The sequence below is a fragment of the Aspergillus aculeatinus genome (genome assembly GCF_003184765.1).
Source record: "Aspergillus aculeatinus CBS 121060 unplaced genomic scaffold BO66scaffold_13, whole genome shotgun sequence".
Classification (NCBI taxonomy): Eukaryota; Fungi; Ascomycota; class Eurotiomycetes; order Eurotiales; family Aspergillaceae; genus Aspergillus; species Aspergillus aculeatinus.
In genome coordinates, this window is record NW_020291482.1 from 26,252 (window position 1) to 39,911 (window position 13,660).

The window sequence follows — 13,660 nt, forward strand, 5'->3', positions numbered from 1 at the left end:
GGGGGGGGGGAGGAAGGAAAGAAAGAGAGGTACGGGATAGTCTACAACAGCAAACAGAAAGGGGGGTGGAAGAGGGGAGGAGCAAAGAAGGGCGGCTCAAGATCGATATATGTACGGAGTATGTGTGTATGTAAGTGTCAAGTGGATGTATGACCGACGTAACTGCTCTGCAAAAGGCCTGTGCGAAGGTGCGGTAAGGAATGGTACCGATGATACGGTCAGGGAGAAGAGAGAGTGCATAACCTGCTGTATTTACTAGTGATGGTGGTGGAGCGAGAAGAGCGGAGAGAGCGTCATCCATCAATCTCAGTTTCCATGGTTGATGCCTGAGTTCATCCAAGGCAGGAAAGACACCTGAACCTGCTGGCCTCCAAGACGCCCGTCGCGACCTCGACCGTGATGCTGCGCGGCCACGACCGCCAAAACACTAGTCCATCACTACGGCAACCTACTCTATCTGTCTGTCGTGTCGCGGTCTCATCACGTGCCGGTGCTATATTATGCTTAGTCATCTTTCAGTGGCTCCATCTTCCTGTGGCGGTGGGAAGAACATCAGGTGACCATGCGGCCAAGCCACACCGTCCAAACCATGTTCGACATTTTTGTTCCGGGTGGACAAGAAAGTGCTGCAATCATCCCCGGGTTCTCACAACAATTGCACTTGAGCGGGGTGTTGTCTCGGTGGTGTCACTCGACGTGGTCTTCATCATCCACTTGCTCTGTGCCGGATTTTTATCGATTTTTTTTGAACGAGAATGCCCAGTCACTAATCCTCTACCTCGATTTTCCGCTATATTCAAGATAGCCATTGCGGCATTAGCCTGAACACCCGATTGCGATCCATTGACCATTTAGTCTGTCCTCAAACTCCACGTCGGAGTCTTCTTCTCATCATGCTGCAACCCCGCATGGCCTTGACGGGCTTGCGCCTGCCCTTCAGATGCCTGTCCTCCGCTATTGCACCCCGAGCATACTCCACCGCCCGCGAAACCGGAACTCCTTCCGCTGGTGAGACTCTCACTTCAGCTTTCGATCCCAACATCACCTTTGCTCCTCCGCCCGTGCGTGAACAGTCCGGTATCCAGGTCCGCAGGTACAAACCCCGCACACCCGGTCTTAGACATTTGCGAAGGCCGATCAACGATCACCTCTGGAAAGGACGTCCCGTGCATAGATTGACTTTCCCCAAACGAGGTCAAGCCAAGGGTGGTCGTAACAACACGGGTCAAGTCACGGTCAGACATCGTGGTGGTGGTCACAAGCGCCGTATTCGTATGGTCGACTTTGCGCGCGCCGCACCAGGCCCGCACGAGGTGGAGCGCATCGAACATGACCCCGGTCGCTCCGCTCACATTGCTCTCGTCCGGAGCAAGTTGACCAGGAAGCTCACTTATATTCTTGCCGCCGATGGGATGAGAGCTGGTGATGTGGTCGAGAGCTACATGGCCGGAATTCCGGAAGAACTCTGGAAGAGCATGGGAGGGGTTGTGGATCCTGGTGTGTTGGCCGCTAGAACCGCGTGGAGAGGAAACTGCCTGCCTCTGCACATGATTCCAATTGGTACATTGATCTTCAATGTCGGTCTCCGTCCCGGCAAGGGCGGCCAGCTGTGCCGTAGCGCTGGTACCTTTGCCACGGTCATCGCCAAGGGTAGTGATGAACAGGCCCGGTACGAGGAGAACCTGAGGAAGGATCAGGAGGGTGAAACTGAGGTCAAGCGCATGACTCAAAACGAAAAGCAAAAGCGGGAGCGCATTGCTTCCCACATCACGATCCGCTTACAAAGTGGTGAAGTCCGACTGATTCACAAGGATTGTTGTGCTACGATCGGTGTTGCCAGCAACCCCAACTACCAGTACAGACAGCTTGGAAAGGCTGGTCGTTCTCGTTGGCTGAACATTCGTCCTACCGTCCGTGGTCTCGCCATGAACGCCGCTGAGCACCCTCACGGTGGTGGACGTGGTAAGTCCAAGGGTAACGTGGATCCCAAGAGTCCTTGGGGTATGCCGGTATGTATTCCTCAATCAATATACCCGGATTGTTTCAACTCGATTAGTTGGCTAACATTCTTTTCGTACAGGCGAAATCCGGTTACAAGACTCGTCCCAAGTGGAAGATCAACAAGGCCGTCGTCGTGCCCAGAGTTCGCAACCAGGGCAAGCGTCGCCGTGGATACAGCTAGACGATCTATCATGTACATTCTGTTTTACCTTTCCCTCGATTTCCCCTCATGCGGCAAGCATTATGTTCGAAGTGTGACTCTACTTCTCGGTGGGAAAGGTGCTGGGGTGGGCACAGTCAGATTGCTCTGATTCACTTGCTCAAGGCCGCTTCTCATTTGCATTCGGTTGTATGTACTTTATTTCGTCTCCGGCATGGCTTTTCCTCGAGGGTTTTAGATATCTACTTTGGTTACACTGCTTTCCGTCCGGGTCATATGGAAATGTCCACCCTCATATTTTCTGGCGTTGTTTTTGTATACTACTACTACTACTACTACTGCTACATGGTTAAGAAATCCAAGATTACCTTTTATTTCAGGCTACGTCCTAATGATTCAGTACCAGGTTGATGTAGGATGAGCATGGCGTTGCCCAATGAGAGAAGGTGGTCCTTGCTCATCTTAATAATGGTCGCCGTTATTGTTCCGCGAGTCGTGAGCGAAGAACAATCGATCCCTGGTGAACGGCTTTCAGTGGGTTGAATCTCGTAAATGTTTCTCTAAAAGAATCATTTTGCATTCAGTTCCAGCAAAGAATTTCTCCAGATCAGCTTAAGGGCCAAAAGTCATCGACTCCCACCCTCACAAACGCCCTGTGGTGGCCAAAAGTTACTAACCAGGAACGACTTCGAATCGACGATGCGCCTAGAAGCCTCCTGCTGACTTAGCGATAGTTTCACACTGACAGCGACATTTGACCTCTATCGTTAACCAAAAGTCAATGCCGTACCAACTTTACTACATTCCCTAAGTCGTTTGTTTGTCTTGCGAACCAAGAGCCAGTCTCCTCCGACCGGTTCCGCTGTGTGTTCCTCTTTCTGCGTCATTCCTTTCCTTGCTTGTTCCTTGCACGCGCCTCCGGCCATGACAGATTCGAATCGCCCCCCACATCATCTCTCCGATCCTCACCCTTCGTCATCCTCGCAGGACCTGCAGATTCCCTCTACGACGCACGAGACCGGACACAGCGATGCAGACAGCCACTATGTACCGCGTCCGAAGCGCATTGCCTGCGTACTTTGTCGGAGGCGAAAGCTGAGATGCGACGGGAAGCGACCCAGCTGCGGCACTTGCTCCCGTCTCGGCCATGAATGCGTTTTCGACGAAGTTCGCAAGAAAAGCGGGCCCAAACGAGGTTATGTGAAACAGTTGGAAGCGCGATTGGGTACGTGAACTCCGGAGGACACAACCCTTCTGGCGCCTGGCTGGCGTACAGTTTCTGAGCTGCCCCTCCCATACTGACATTCCACTTCCCACGTGCAGCGCAAGTCGAGAACCTGTTGAAGAACCAGAAGACAAATCCACCACTAGACCAAGGGAGTGGCTTCCCCGGCGCAGTCACTAACCACTCAACCGACATCTCCGAGATCCTTTCTATCATTAATGAATCGAGCGAGTTTCAGCAACACCATGATCGAATCTCCGACCCGTTCCCCGCTCAGGCGTTCCAGCAAGCTGGCCCGACCAACTCCCCGGACTATGGCATGGAGATGATAAGTCTTGGCCTGGAGGAGCCTCTTCCGAGTCAAGAAATTATTGATGAGCTGTATGTTTGCAGTACATCGCCTTTTGCTTCCGTGTTCACTTTCTCACTATTTCCAACAGAAATGAGATATACTTCGAGAAAATCCATCCTGGGATTCCCATACTACATCGTCCCAGGCTACTGGCGGCCATGAGCCTCGGCCCCAGCATACGACCTCCGTTGTGCTTGCAATATATTATGTGGAGTCACGCGGCATCCATCAGCGACAAATACTCCAGCTTGCATTCGGTATTCTACGAGCGAGCCCGCAAATACGCCGAGGCGGACGAACTGAAAGGGCTGGGGGAACATGCGGTGTCTTTAGGTCACTGTCAGGCTTGGGTGCTCATCTGTACCTACGAGTTCAAGATGATGTTCTTCCCTCGAGCGTGGTTGAGTTCTGGGAAAGCCGCAAGGCTGGCTATCATGATAGGGTTGAATCGGGTCGATGGGGAAGGTATCGATGTGAAGCAAACATTGACTGCTGCAAAAGACTGGAATGAAAAAGAGGAGCGACGGCGGGTGTTCTGGATGGCGTATTGTGCCGACCGGTTTGCGAGCATTGGCACTGGGTGGCCTGTCGTTTTCGACGACAGAGATGTGAGTTGCGACCTAATGTATGTGTGCTGAAAGAGAACTATCAACTGACATGACCCCACAGGTCTTGACTAACTTACCAGCCTCTGAAGAGGCTTTTCTCAAGAACCAGCCCCAAGACACAGTTTCTCTAGAAGCTGCGCACGCGGGAGAGGGCATGCCTACCCTGTCTGCCTTCGGGGGTGTGGCCTTCATGGCCAGCATCTTTGGCAAGAACCTTGCCCACCTTCATCGGCCTAATCCACACGATGACGATCACGACCTCAATGGGGTCTATTGGCAGCGGCACAGGTCCCATGACAACATTTTGCTCCATTTCTCTCTCACCATGCCTTCTCATCTGCGATTATCCGTCGGGACAACCGACCCCAACGTCATCTTCTGTAACATGGCCATCCACACGGCCACCATTTGTCTCCACCAGGCGGCCATCTTCAAAGCGGAAAAGAACAAGATGCCAGGGCCCATTGCCACCGAAAGCAAGAGAAGATGTATCTTGGCTGCGGAGCAGATCTCGAACATCTTGAGGTTGAGCAGCCATGTCGATCCCAGCAAGGTGAGTCCGAGTTCGAATTCAAACTTATTTGGCATTAACGCATCTTCAGATGAATGTCCTCACACCCTTTTGCGTCTACGTTGCGGCACGCGTCTTTGTACAATACTTGAAATTCCGGCCCGACGACTCGGCCGCCCGTTCATCCTTACAATTCGTCTTCTCCGCACTTCACCTACTGAAGACCAAGAACCCGCTTGCGGAATCGTTTATCTTTCAGCTGGATCTCGATACGGCAGGCACGGTGTTGTCCGACTTCAATCAGTCGAAGAAAGCATGCTTCATGAGAGCGGGTCTGCAGCGAGACGCGGTAAGCTCCGTCCCTTTCCTTGAAATCTCACAGGATCATTGAGTGCTAATTGGCCTCCTTTCCCCAGGCTTTCACCGAGAGACGCTACTCCAGCGACTCATCTCTACTGAACGTCAGCCAAACACGAGTCCAGCCCGACCCAGACCCCTTCGACGCATCGCAAGGAAGCTGCGGCTCCAGCTCCCGGTCCTCTTCAGTCGCGCAGCAGATCCGCCTCGAAGTCCGCCAAGCCAACCCCTCGCTGAGTGACGCAGCGGCAGCAGCAGTAGCCCACCGGCACAAAAGACATCGCACCCAACAACAGCCCCCGACGTTCGGAGACGAGATCCACACCCCCGACCGAGACCTGAGCCATCCCGTGGTGGTCGACTACAGCGGCGGCAGCAGCAGTGTAGATCTGCGCACCGACTCGCTCTCCCCGGATGTTCACTCATCCTCCGCCACCTCGTCGTACACGCGACTCAGTCCCCAGCAGCCGCCTGGACTCGCCAACAACAGCTTCATCGCCACCCCAGCCAGCTCCCTCGATTCGGCTGCGGCAGCCTGCAACACCAACTCGACCGCAGCAAACCTCATGTTCGCCAATCCGGCGATCCCACTCGACGCTGGCGCTGGGTATCCCGATGTCTTCGCCGGGGTCCCGCGGTGGGACATGAATGCCCTCGCGTTCTCTGGGCTCGATGGTTCCACCCTGGACAACAGCATGTCCGGCGGTCTGGACGGTCTCAGCGAGGCCCAGTGGGCGCAGCTTCTGACCACGAACTGGGATGCCTACCCGGATCCGAATATTCTGCCTTGAGAGATCCGACCCATTTGCATATGCGAATTTGGAACAGAAAAGAATGATGATCAATCACTATAGAGCCGCTGGGCGGGAAACATCACGAGACTCACGAATTGTACATTCATTGATATGTGGGAGGGTGGGGGGATATCGAGTTGAGTTAGCATTTGGACATACCATACCCCATGAGATCATCCATATCAAGAATCAATATAGCCAATGCGTCCTACATGTTCGTAAAATACCATACTTTATAAATGGTAAGACTTGTGGCATTCACCCCGCACTTAGTAATTATAAGAAAGGGGGGGGAAGAAATGCAAAAGAGAGCATCCAAGAACCATATGCGACCAGAACCAGCAAAACTTGCCTCAACAACGCCATAAAAACGCCTGAAAATGGATGACCACCAGGGTTGCACACCATAACCCTCTACGGTGGAGAGGACATCATACATTGTCTCTCGACAAACACAAAATCATAAGATTCATCTTTTGCCGGGGGAGCAGCAGCAGCAGAAACAACAACACCTTGCAATTACAGATTCCCCCCAGCGGCCCCCACGATCCTCAACCCACCATGGCCACTGCCATCGGCGGTGGTGGAATACGCCAGCCAGTACCGCGAGGGATGCCAGGCGACGGCGGGGATGCCGGAGTTGGCGTTGCCGCCGACGGGGACGGTGTAGACGGACTCGCCGGTCTCGGCGTGGAAGACCTCGAGCCCGTTGCCGCCGCAGCCGACCTCGTCGCAGGCGCCGACGAGGAATCGGCCGTCGAAGCTCCAGCTGACGCCGCGCACGGCGCCGCCGTTGCTGCTGGAGACGGTGCGGCGGCAGATCCAGTCGGTGGTGTCCCACAGCGAGATCAGGGCGTCGCTGCCGCCGACGGCTAGGTAGCGGCCCGTCGGCGCCAGGGCGATGGACAGGCAGGCCGACGTGTGCGCGTGCAGGGTGTGCAGCAGGGAGAAGCTCGGATACGAGAGGATCTTGACGGTCCCCTCGCCCGTCGTCGCGAAGAGGTGTAGGTCCGGGGCGGCGGCCGTGGCGATGTGGTGCGAGAAGGTCGTTGCGTTGGTTTGCACGGGTTGTTGGTGGGGTTCGAGGGCTCGGTAGATGCTTGTGGGAGGGGTGGTTGTGGTTGCTGCGGGGGGTTTGTCGGTCAGGAGGGTGGGCGTCGGCGTCGGCGTGGAGAGGGACTCAATGGAGATGGGGATGAGGGTGTCGTCCTAAGAATCGATGCACTCGTCAGCAAGTCGAGGTGGATGTTGTTGTTGCAGCTGCAGGGCTATACCAACCTTTCTTCCCACGATAAGGGTGCCCCCATCCGCAGACCAGGACAGCGTGAACGCCTCCGTGCCCACGTCCAGCCGGCTCACACATGTCTTGGACCGCACATCCCAGAACCGCACCGTACCGTCCGTCGAGCAACTGGCCAGTTCCGAGTCCCGTGTGGGGTTGAAGACGACCTTCTCGATACCGGCCGTGTGGCCGCGCAGTTCGGTGGAGTATTTGACTTGCGAGCGCTCGGGGTTCCAGATTCGGAGGGTGCGGTCGGCGGACCCGGTTGCAACTAGCTGGCCCGCGGGGTTCCAGGCGATTGTTCGGATACTGTGTTTGTTCAACCGCAGTCGGCTCGTATCAGTAGGGATTCTGGATCCATGATGCTTTTATTGCTTCATGTCGTCGTCGCGGGGGGGAGCGGAGCGGAACACGCACGTATGAGATCCCGGTCCACGCGCAACAGGATCATGGTAATTCTGAGTCTTTAGACTCCCAAAGTTGAAGGCAAATCGGTCTTTGGGGAGTAGGTTCCGGCGAGGAGGAGGGGGCGCCATTGCGCGATTGGACGGTGCTGCGGTGCTGCTGTGGTTGCTGCTGCGGTGCGGGCACTGGCAGATTTGCGATTGCGGCGGGCTGCCAATCCGATGAGAAGCCCCGAGGGGCTGTTTGTGGTTGGTGAGGTTGAAGTGGAATTCACACACGGAATCAGAGGAGCGATCAGGAAAGGGGCTGCGGAATTCAGTTGAACTAGATTAAATGGAATTGAGAGAGTGGGAGGTTTGGCAGAAGAGGATGGAAAGCTGGAAAGTGAGCTTGAAAGTGCCGCGACGCGGAGTTCCAGTTCCTACGCATCTCGGTGATTGGTCGGATCCCGGAGCTGTCTCATTGTATGTATGCGAATGCAGTCTATGTACTTGGGACTGCAGCTTGTGCTCTTCACTATTAATCTAATCGCAGGGAAACCCAGGGATTTTAGCTCATCTCAGGCTACTGACCATCGACAAGCTCCTTTCTGTCAACATAGTTCCTACACAATCCCATTCGTATGTACTCGATAGTCCACAGCGGAATCAGGTCAGGTGACCCGGCAACGCCATTGAATCCCTTCTCCATGAGATATACTTGGATCCCCAACTAATAGTACAAAATAGCCACGGTACAATACTTTCAGGTTGATCTCACTGCTACTGGTACAACTAATTGGTGCTGTATAGCAGTATAGCAGTTTATCTCTGTGATCTTGTGTACCAGCGAAACTGAAGCGTGGTACCAATAAAACTCTCCGGGCTGGATCGCATCCGAACTTTTTTCAGTCGTGCTTAAGGAAGAACGTATTGAGCAATTCCAAGGCCAAACAACAAGAGTCGCTCTCAACTCGTCTCTGTAACTCTCCCCTCGTCATGCTAGAATTCAACGATGATGCGTCCAGGCGCGAAAAGTGCTTCACCAGCCTAGGACAACTGCCGCCATTCATCGATCCTAAACAGCCACCGACAAGAAAAGTCCCGTTCTCGGCCATTCTGGGCCATCCTTTCGTCCATACTGTATGTCGGCCCACAATACAATAGAGCCTTACTAACAATGCCACCAGGTCGAACTCACTTTACCCAAGGAGGCATACACAACCATCCAAGCATCCTTGGACAGTAAACTACAGAAGCTCCGCTATGCGCGGGTGTTCATGTCCCTGTCGTCTCTACTGGAGACGGAATTCTTCAGCACCTACATCAAGAAAGGTGCACCTCACTTGCTTCACAGATCACTCAGCGGTGACCTGATGGTGCTGACTTCTTTCTTTCGCAGGAAACATTCTTATGATATCGGAGGGCCGATCAGGCTCAGACAGTGTCTTCACGCTCCGAGATGGTGCCCCCGCCTCCCAGCAGCTCAATCTAGTCCAACGCATGAACAAAGTTCCCTAACCAGATCCCCAGGCATCTTGAAACTCGAGCTCAGCAGGGAGATCTTCGAGCGGACCGGTTTGACAGGAAAGCCCATCCGCAGCGGCGGCAGGAAACACGCAAAAGAGCGATACAGTACGCCCCTCCCCCCCTCTTTCCAATGCCAACCAACTACAGAAGCTAACCCTCGAACCAGTCATCGAACTCAACCTCCGCTTACCATCGATGCTCCACGGCAAAAAGGGCTTCAAGCGGATCGAGTGGGCCTTCCAAAACGTCCTTACCCAGTCCGTAGCCTGGCTCTTCTTCGATCTTTCATCAGAGACAAATGGCATCGCCGACGGTACCCCTTACCCCTAACCCCCATTACCCTTCTCCCAAAACTGAACCCTACCCTCGACGTATACAGCACTCCGCAAAGCTAACATACCAGCACCAGACGACCTATCCCTCAAAGGCAACCACCCGCAAATCCTCCCCTGCTCGCCCGCCATCACCGAACACCCGCAAATCCTCGTCCCGCCTCTCGACACCCTCAAACTTCAGGACTCCTCCACCGCAGCCGCGGCCGCTACCCACCAAGCGGAATTGCAAAACCAATGCACCGAGGTCTCCGAGTGGCTGGCGATGGTCTCCCTCGGCTCGCCGCGCGTCGCCGCCGCCGACGACGTGGACCCGTACCTGAGCCGCTACAGCGTGCCGGACGCGGACGAGGCCCAACCCACCGACCTCGTGTCGCTACGGTGGCGCGGCCTGATCCCTTCCAAATGGATCGTGGGGTTGCTGGTTCATCTACTGTGCGTTTTCTCTGGATCATCCCACTCCTCCACTCGCTGTAAAGAACCGACTACTGATACCATGGTGGTAGGCGGGAGACGGCTGCCGGTGGCTCCGCGGCAGCATCCGCTTGGTTCGCCATCTCAGCGAATGCGCTGGGCCGGGAGGCGGTCGAGGCTCGGGATGGGTATTCGCTTTTGGTGCTTCCGGCGTTGACGATGGCTGCTGCTGCGCCTTCGGGGCCCGAGGATGAGGAGAAGGTTGGCAAGGATGCGATTGCGGCTGCTCGGCGGTTGGGGCGGCACTTTGTCAGTTGGGAGTTTGTGGGAGCGTCGGTTCTACAGTAACGTAGCGGGTTTGGTTTTCTGGATACCTGTTGGAAGAGTGTAGTTGATTATACCCCCCTGTGTTGGAGAATTGTACTGTACACTCAGACAAGAAGGTTTATTCTGCATGTATAGAGATGAATGACACTACGATATCTGACGCATGCCAATGATGAGGAGGTGATAGCACATCATACCCAAAAAGAAATTCAAAGGAAAATAACACCAGTACTTCCCAATACAATTCCTGAACCCCCCATTCCATAAATCATACCCAACACAAACCCCAACGCCCAGATGATATCTCCCGATAAACCAATGCATATTACAAAAACACATTTCAATCACCCGACAAGGTCATTGACCACATCCTGCAGAACCGGTCGATTTCCAAGGACCTTGTTGCCGCTCATCAATTTCGCCCCCTTCTTGGCCGGTTTCCTCAGACCCTGGGGCGTGAGTCGTGCCTGCACGGGACTCAGCGGTTTGCGGACGCCGGACTTCCTGCCACCAGCACCAGCACCAGCAGAAACAGGGGAGTTATTTTTGGTCGGGCTCGGCGTTGTTGCTACTCTTCCATGCACCGACGAAGCCTGCGTTGAGCCCATGAAGTTGTCGGATTCGAAGAGGTGATTTTCGAGGGCATTCTTCGGCAGATCGTAGATCCACCCGCGGTCTTGGACCAGCTTCACGTACTTGCCGAGGAGCTCGTTGCCGTCGCGCAGGGTGCTCTTGCTGCCGACCACGAGCAGCTTGGTGCGTGCGCGGGTCAAGGCGACGTTGACGCGGCGCCAGTCGCGGAGGAGGTCGCCGACGTGGTTGTCGACGTTGCTCCGGACGCAGCTCAGGATCACGATCTCTTTGTCCCGGCCCTGGAACTTGTCGGCGGTGTGCATCTCGAGGTCCGGGAGGTAGCGGCTGAGGTTGAGCTTGAGGAGGGACAGTTGGCTGCGGTAGAATGTGATGACGCCGATGCTCCGTGCAGGGATGCCGCAGGAGATGAACGCCTCCACCAGCTGGGTGCAGAGCTTGGCCTCGGTCGGGTTCACGATGCGGGAGCCGTTGGTCTCGTCCAGCGCAGGCGCGGCAAGTGTGTCTGTGTTGACCAGGCGGGTTTTGGCGGACGGATCGACGAGATCACGCAGCCAGCAGCGGCCTTGGCTTGTACCCAAGCAGATCTGTTTCATATTTGGAGACTGGGGGATCTGGCCATGATGATGCTGCTTGATCCCGTTGATATCGGGGATTTTCAGAGAGCGTACTGCAACCTCCGGGGTACCGCACTTGAGGTGGCCTGAGTATATGAGGTTGTTGGAAAGAAGCATGATGTCTTCGCACATGCGGTATTGATGCTCAAGGTTGACGACCGACTCTGGATGGGCATCGGAAAGTAACTTGAAAAGACTGACGTCAAGACCCCCTTCTTGAGCTTCTTTGTTCTGCACCAACGGCGGTAGCTGATAGTGATCACCGACAAGGATGAAAGTCCTTGCCATTCGGATCGGGCCTAGACACACAGGAAGTGTGATCTGCGATGCTTCATCCACAATACAATAGTCGAAGATTCTCTGGCTGAAGATGCTGTGGCTGACCCCGAGGCAGGTCGTTGCCACCACCTGGGATTCTTCGTACGAAGCCTTGAGCTCTTCAATAGTTTTCTTCGGGATGGCCGCGAGGTCGGCAAATTGCTGCACATCTGGATGCACCTTCGTAGGAGCCCCGACCCGCAGAATGCGGAAGTTATCATCCCGGATCTTCAGCAGAATATTGTCAACAGCAGTATGGGTGTAAGAGGTGAGCAGAACACTTTTCCCTTGCGCGACTAATGCGCGAATTATGTGGGCAATGGTCGTCGTCTTCCCTGTTCCAGGCATCCCAAGTACCAACGCATAGTCTCGGGCACTCATGACTTTGTCGATCGCTTGTTTCTGGTCGATGTTCAAGTTCGCCTTGTCAACACCAGGGAGTATATAGCCAGACTCCATGGGTTTGAAGGAGGGGGCTTCACCCTCAATAATCAGTCTTCGTAACTGCTTGGCTTGGAAAAGGTCCTTTTCCATCATGGAAACAAGGTTTGTGCGGACAATTGCCATGCCGTTACTAAACTCGTCCTTGTCTAGGCGATAAACAGTTTCTTCGTCCAATTCGACTGGCGGGGAAGAGACACCTTTTCCGAGTATCTCCATGATGCCTTTGAATGACTGGTTGTGTTCGGCATCGAAGCCCTTCATCCGCGTCCTGCCGTGGAGCTTTCGATCAACCGTAACAGTGATGCGTTTCGCGCTGACCTGAACGACATAACCATTTGCAAGCGCAAAGTGACCTCTCTCATCGGAAACCACAATGGGCTCGCCTATGCTCAGCTGGGATTCAGTGAAGGAGAAACCCGGAGGTGCTTGCTTCTTGCGGAAAGTGTATCGGAACCGGTTGATCTTGGGTCCATCCTTATCTTCATAGCTATGATCAGGATCGATCACAACATTGCCAAAGCAGCGGCCGAGAGCTTCGCGCTCACTACTCAAGAGCGTCCAGAGCTCGCGTTTGAACCTGATCATGCTTTGTTCCTCCTTTGTCAACAATTCATCCCATTTCTTAAAGAACTCCTGGTGCTGTGGATTCAAGTGTTGGGTAGCTTTAACGAAATCGTCACCAAGACCACTCGTTTCTCCATCACCGTTATCAGCAAGCTTGTGGTAGATGAAGCAAGCTGTCTTCGAGTAGCACTTGTTACAAAATGCGGCCTTCTTGACCATTGGAGGCAGCTGGGTTCTTTGGCGCATGTACCCGACCACACGGTTTCGTTGTTGAATCATTTGAAGAAGCTCATGGCGGATGCCACGAATACGGAAAATCTTCGATGTTTCAAGATAGTACAATAAGCCGAATGTGCAATCGATGTCTAGCAAAAGGATAGTGAGCGGTCAGATTCAAGATCAGGATACATGAAAATCTATAGGTGTTCCAGCCTACCATAGCGATCCGAGAGAAGCAGTGTGTAAAGTGCGGTTTGAGCCCGATGAGCTTGGTTTGTGTCTCTATTGCCCGTCTTCAGTTCGAGAGGTACAAGCAATGTCTTGTCCTGCCCTTGTTCTGAACAGGCAACCTGAACCGTGGCATCGATATTACCTTTGAGTCCGTACATCGGAGACCAAATATGCTCTTCAACTTCGAGAAGCTTATTTATACTCAAGCTAAGCTTGGAGTTATGTCGATCCTCGACGATCGATTCCCCCTATGATCAATTGTCAGTATTGCGCCTCGGTCGGAGGGAGACTGCACTCACGCTTGGCTTCGGCTGGAGAAAGCGTTCTGCCCAATCCTGCACGCCTGGAACTCTGCTCATAACATACTCGACGGCTTCCGCGACAGTCATGCGAATCAGGT

The 13,660-nt window shown here is 54.1% G+C and overlaps 5 protein-coding genes across 5 annotated transcripts; 4 read left to right on the top strand and 1 right to left on the bottom strand.

Moving 5' to 3' along the window:
• The first annotated feature begins 637 nt into the window (after positions 1-637).
• Positions 638-2,529, top strand: BO66DRAFT_345407 (mitochondrial 54S ribosomal protein uL2m). The gene is made up of 2 exons (XM_025644547.1): positions 638-2,009; positions 2,081-2,529. The coding sequence occupies exons 1-2, from the start codon at positions 894-896 to the stop codon at positions 2,180-2,182; spliced, it is 1,218 nt and encodes a 405-aa protein (XP_025505869.1). The 5' UTR covers positions 638-893; the 3' UTR covers positions 2,183-2,529.
• On the top strand, positions 2,268-2,575 carry BO66DRAFT_36562 (uncharacterized protein). The gene has a single exon (XM_025645219.1). It carries the CDS (start codon positions 2,353-2,355, stop codon positions 2,512-2,514), a length of 162 nt encoding a protein of 53 aa, XP_025505870.1. The 5' UTR covers positions 2,268-2,352; the 3' UTR covers positions 2,515-2,575.
• Positions 2,576-3,085: 510 nt separating this feature from the next.
• On the top strand, positions 3,086-5,248 carry BO66DRAFT_318033 (putative C6 transcription factor Prf; the record flags this gene model as incomplete). The annotated part of the gene is made up of 5 exons (XM_025643586.1): positions 3,086-3,386; positions 3,485-3,767; positions 3,827-4,346; positions 4,408-4,899; positions 4,949-5,248. 5 exons carry the CDS (start codon positions 3,086-3,088, stop codon positions 5,246-5,248), a joined length of 1,896 nt encoding a protein of 631 aa, XP_025505871.1.
• A 1,040-nt stretch (positions 5,249-6,288) lies between these two features.
• BO66DRAFT_345412 (WD repeat-containing protein) lies at positions 6,289-8,057 on the bottom strand. The gene is made up of 3 exons (XM_025644548.1): positions 7,708-8,057; positions 7,287-7,599; positions 6,289-7,217 (listed from the first exon to the last, which is right to left on the bottom strand). The coding sequence occupies exons 1-3, from the start codon at positions 7,824-7,826 to the stop codon at positions 6,528-6,530; spliced, it is 1,122 nt and encodes a 373-aa protein (XP_025505872.1). The 5' UTR covers positions 7,827-8,057; the 3' UTR covers positions 6,289-6,527.
• A 371-nt stretch (positions 8,058-8,428) lies between these two features.
• Positions 8,429-10,297, top strand: BO66DRAFT_369903 (ribonuclease P protein subunit p40; the record flags this gene model as incomplete). The annotated part of the gene is made up of 7 exons (XM_025645398.1): positions 8,429-8,816; positions 8,864-9,008; positions 9,076-9,138; positions 9,207-9,308; positions 9,370-9,516; positions 9,607-9,970; positions 10,042-10,297. Exons 1-7 carry the CDS (start codon positions 8,673-8,675, stop codon positions 10,295-10,297), a joined length of 1,221 nt encoding a protein of 406 aa, XP_025505873.1. The 5' UTR covers positions 8,429-8,672.
• Positions 10,298-13,660: the final 3,363 nt, after the last annotated feature.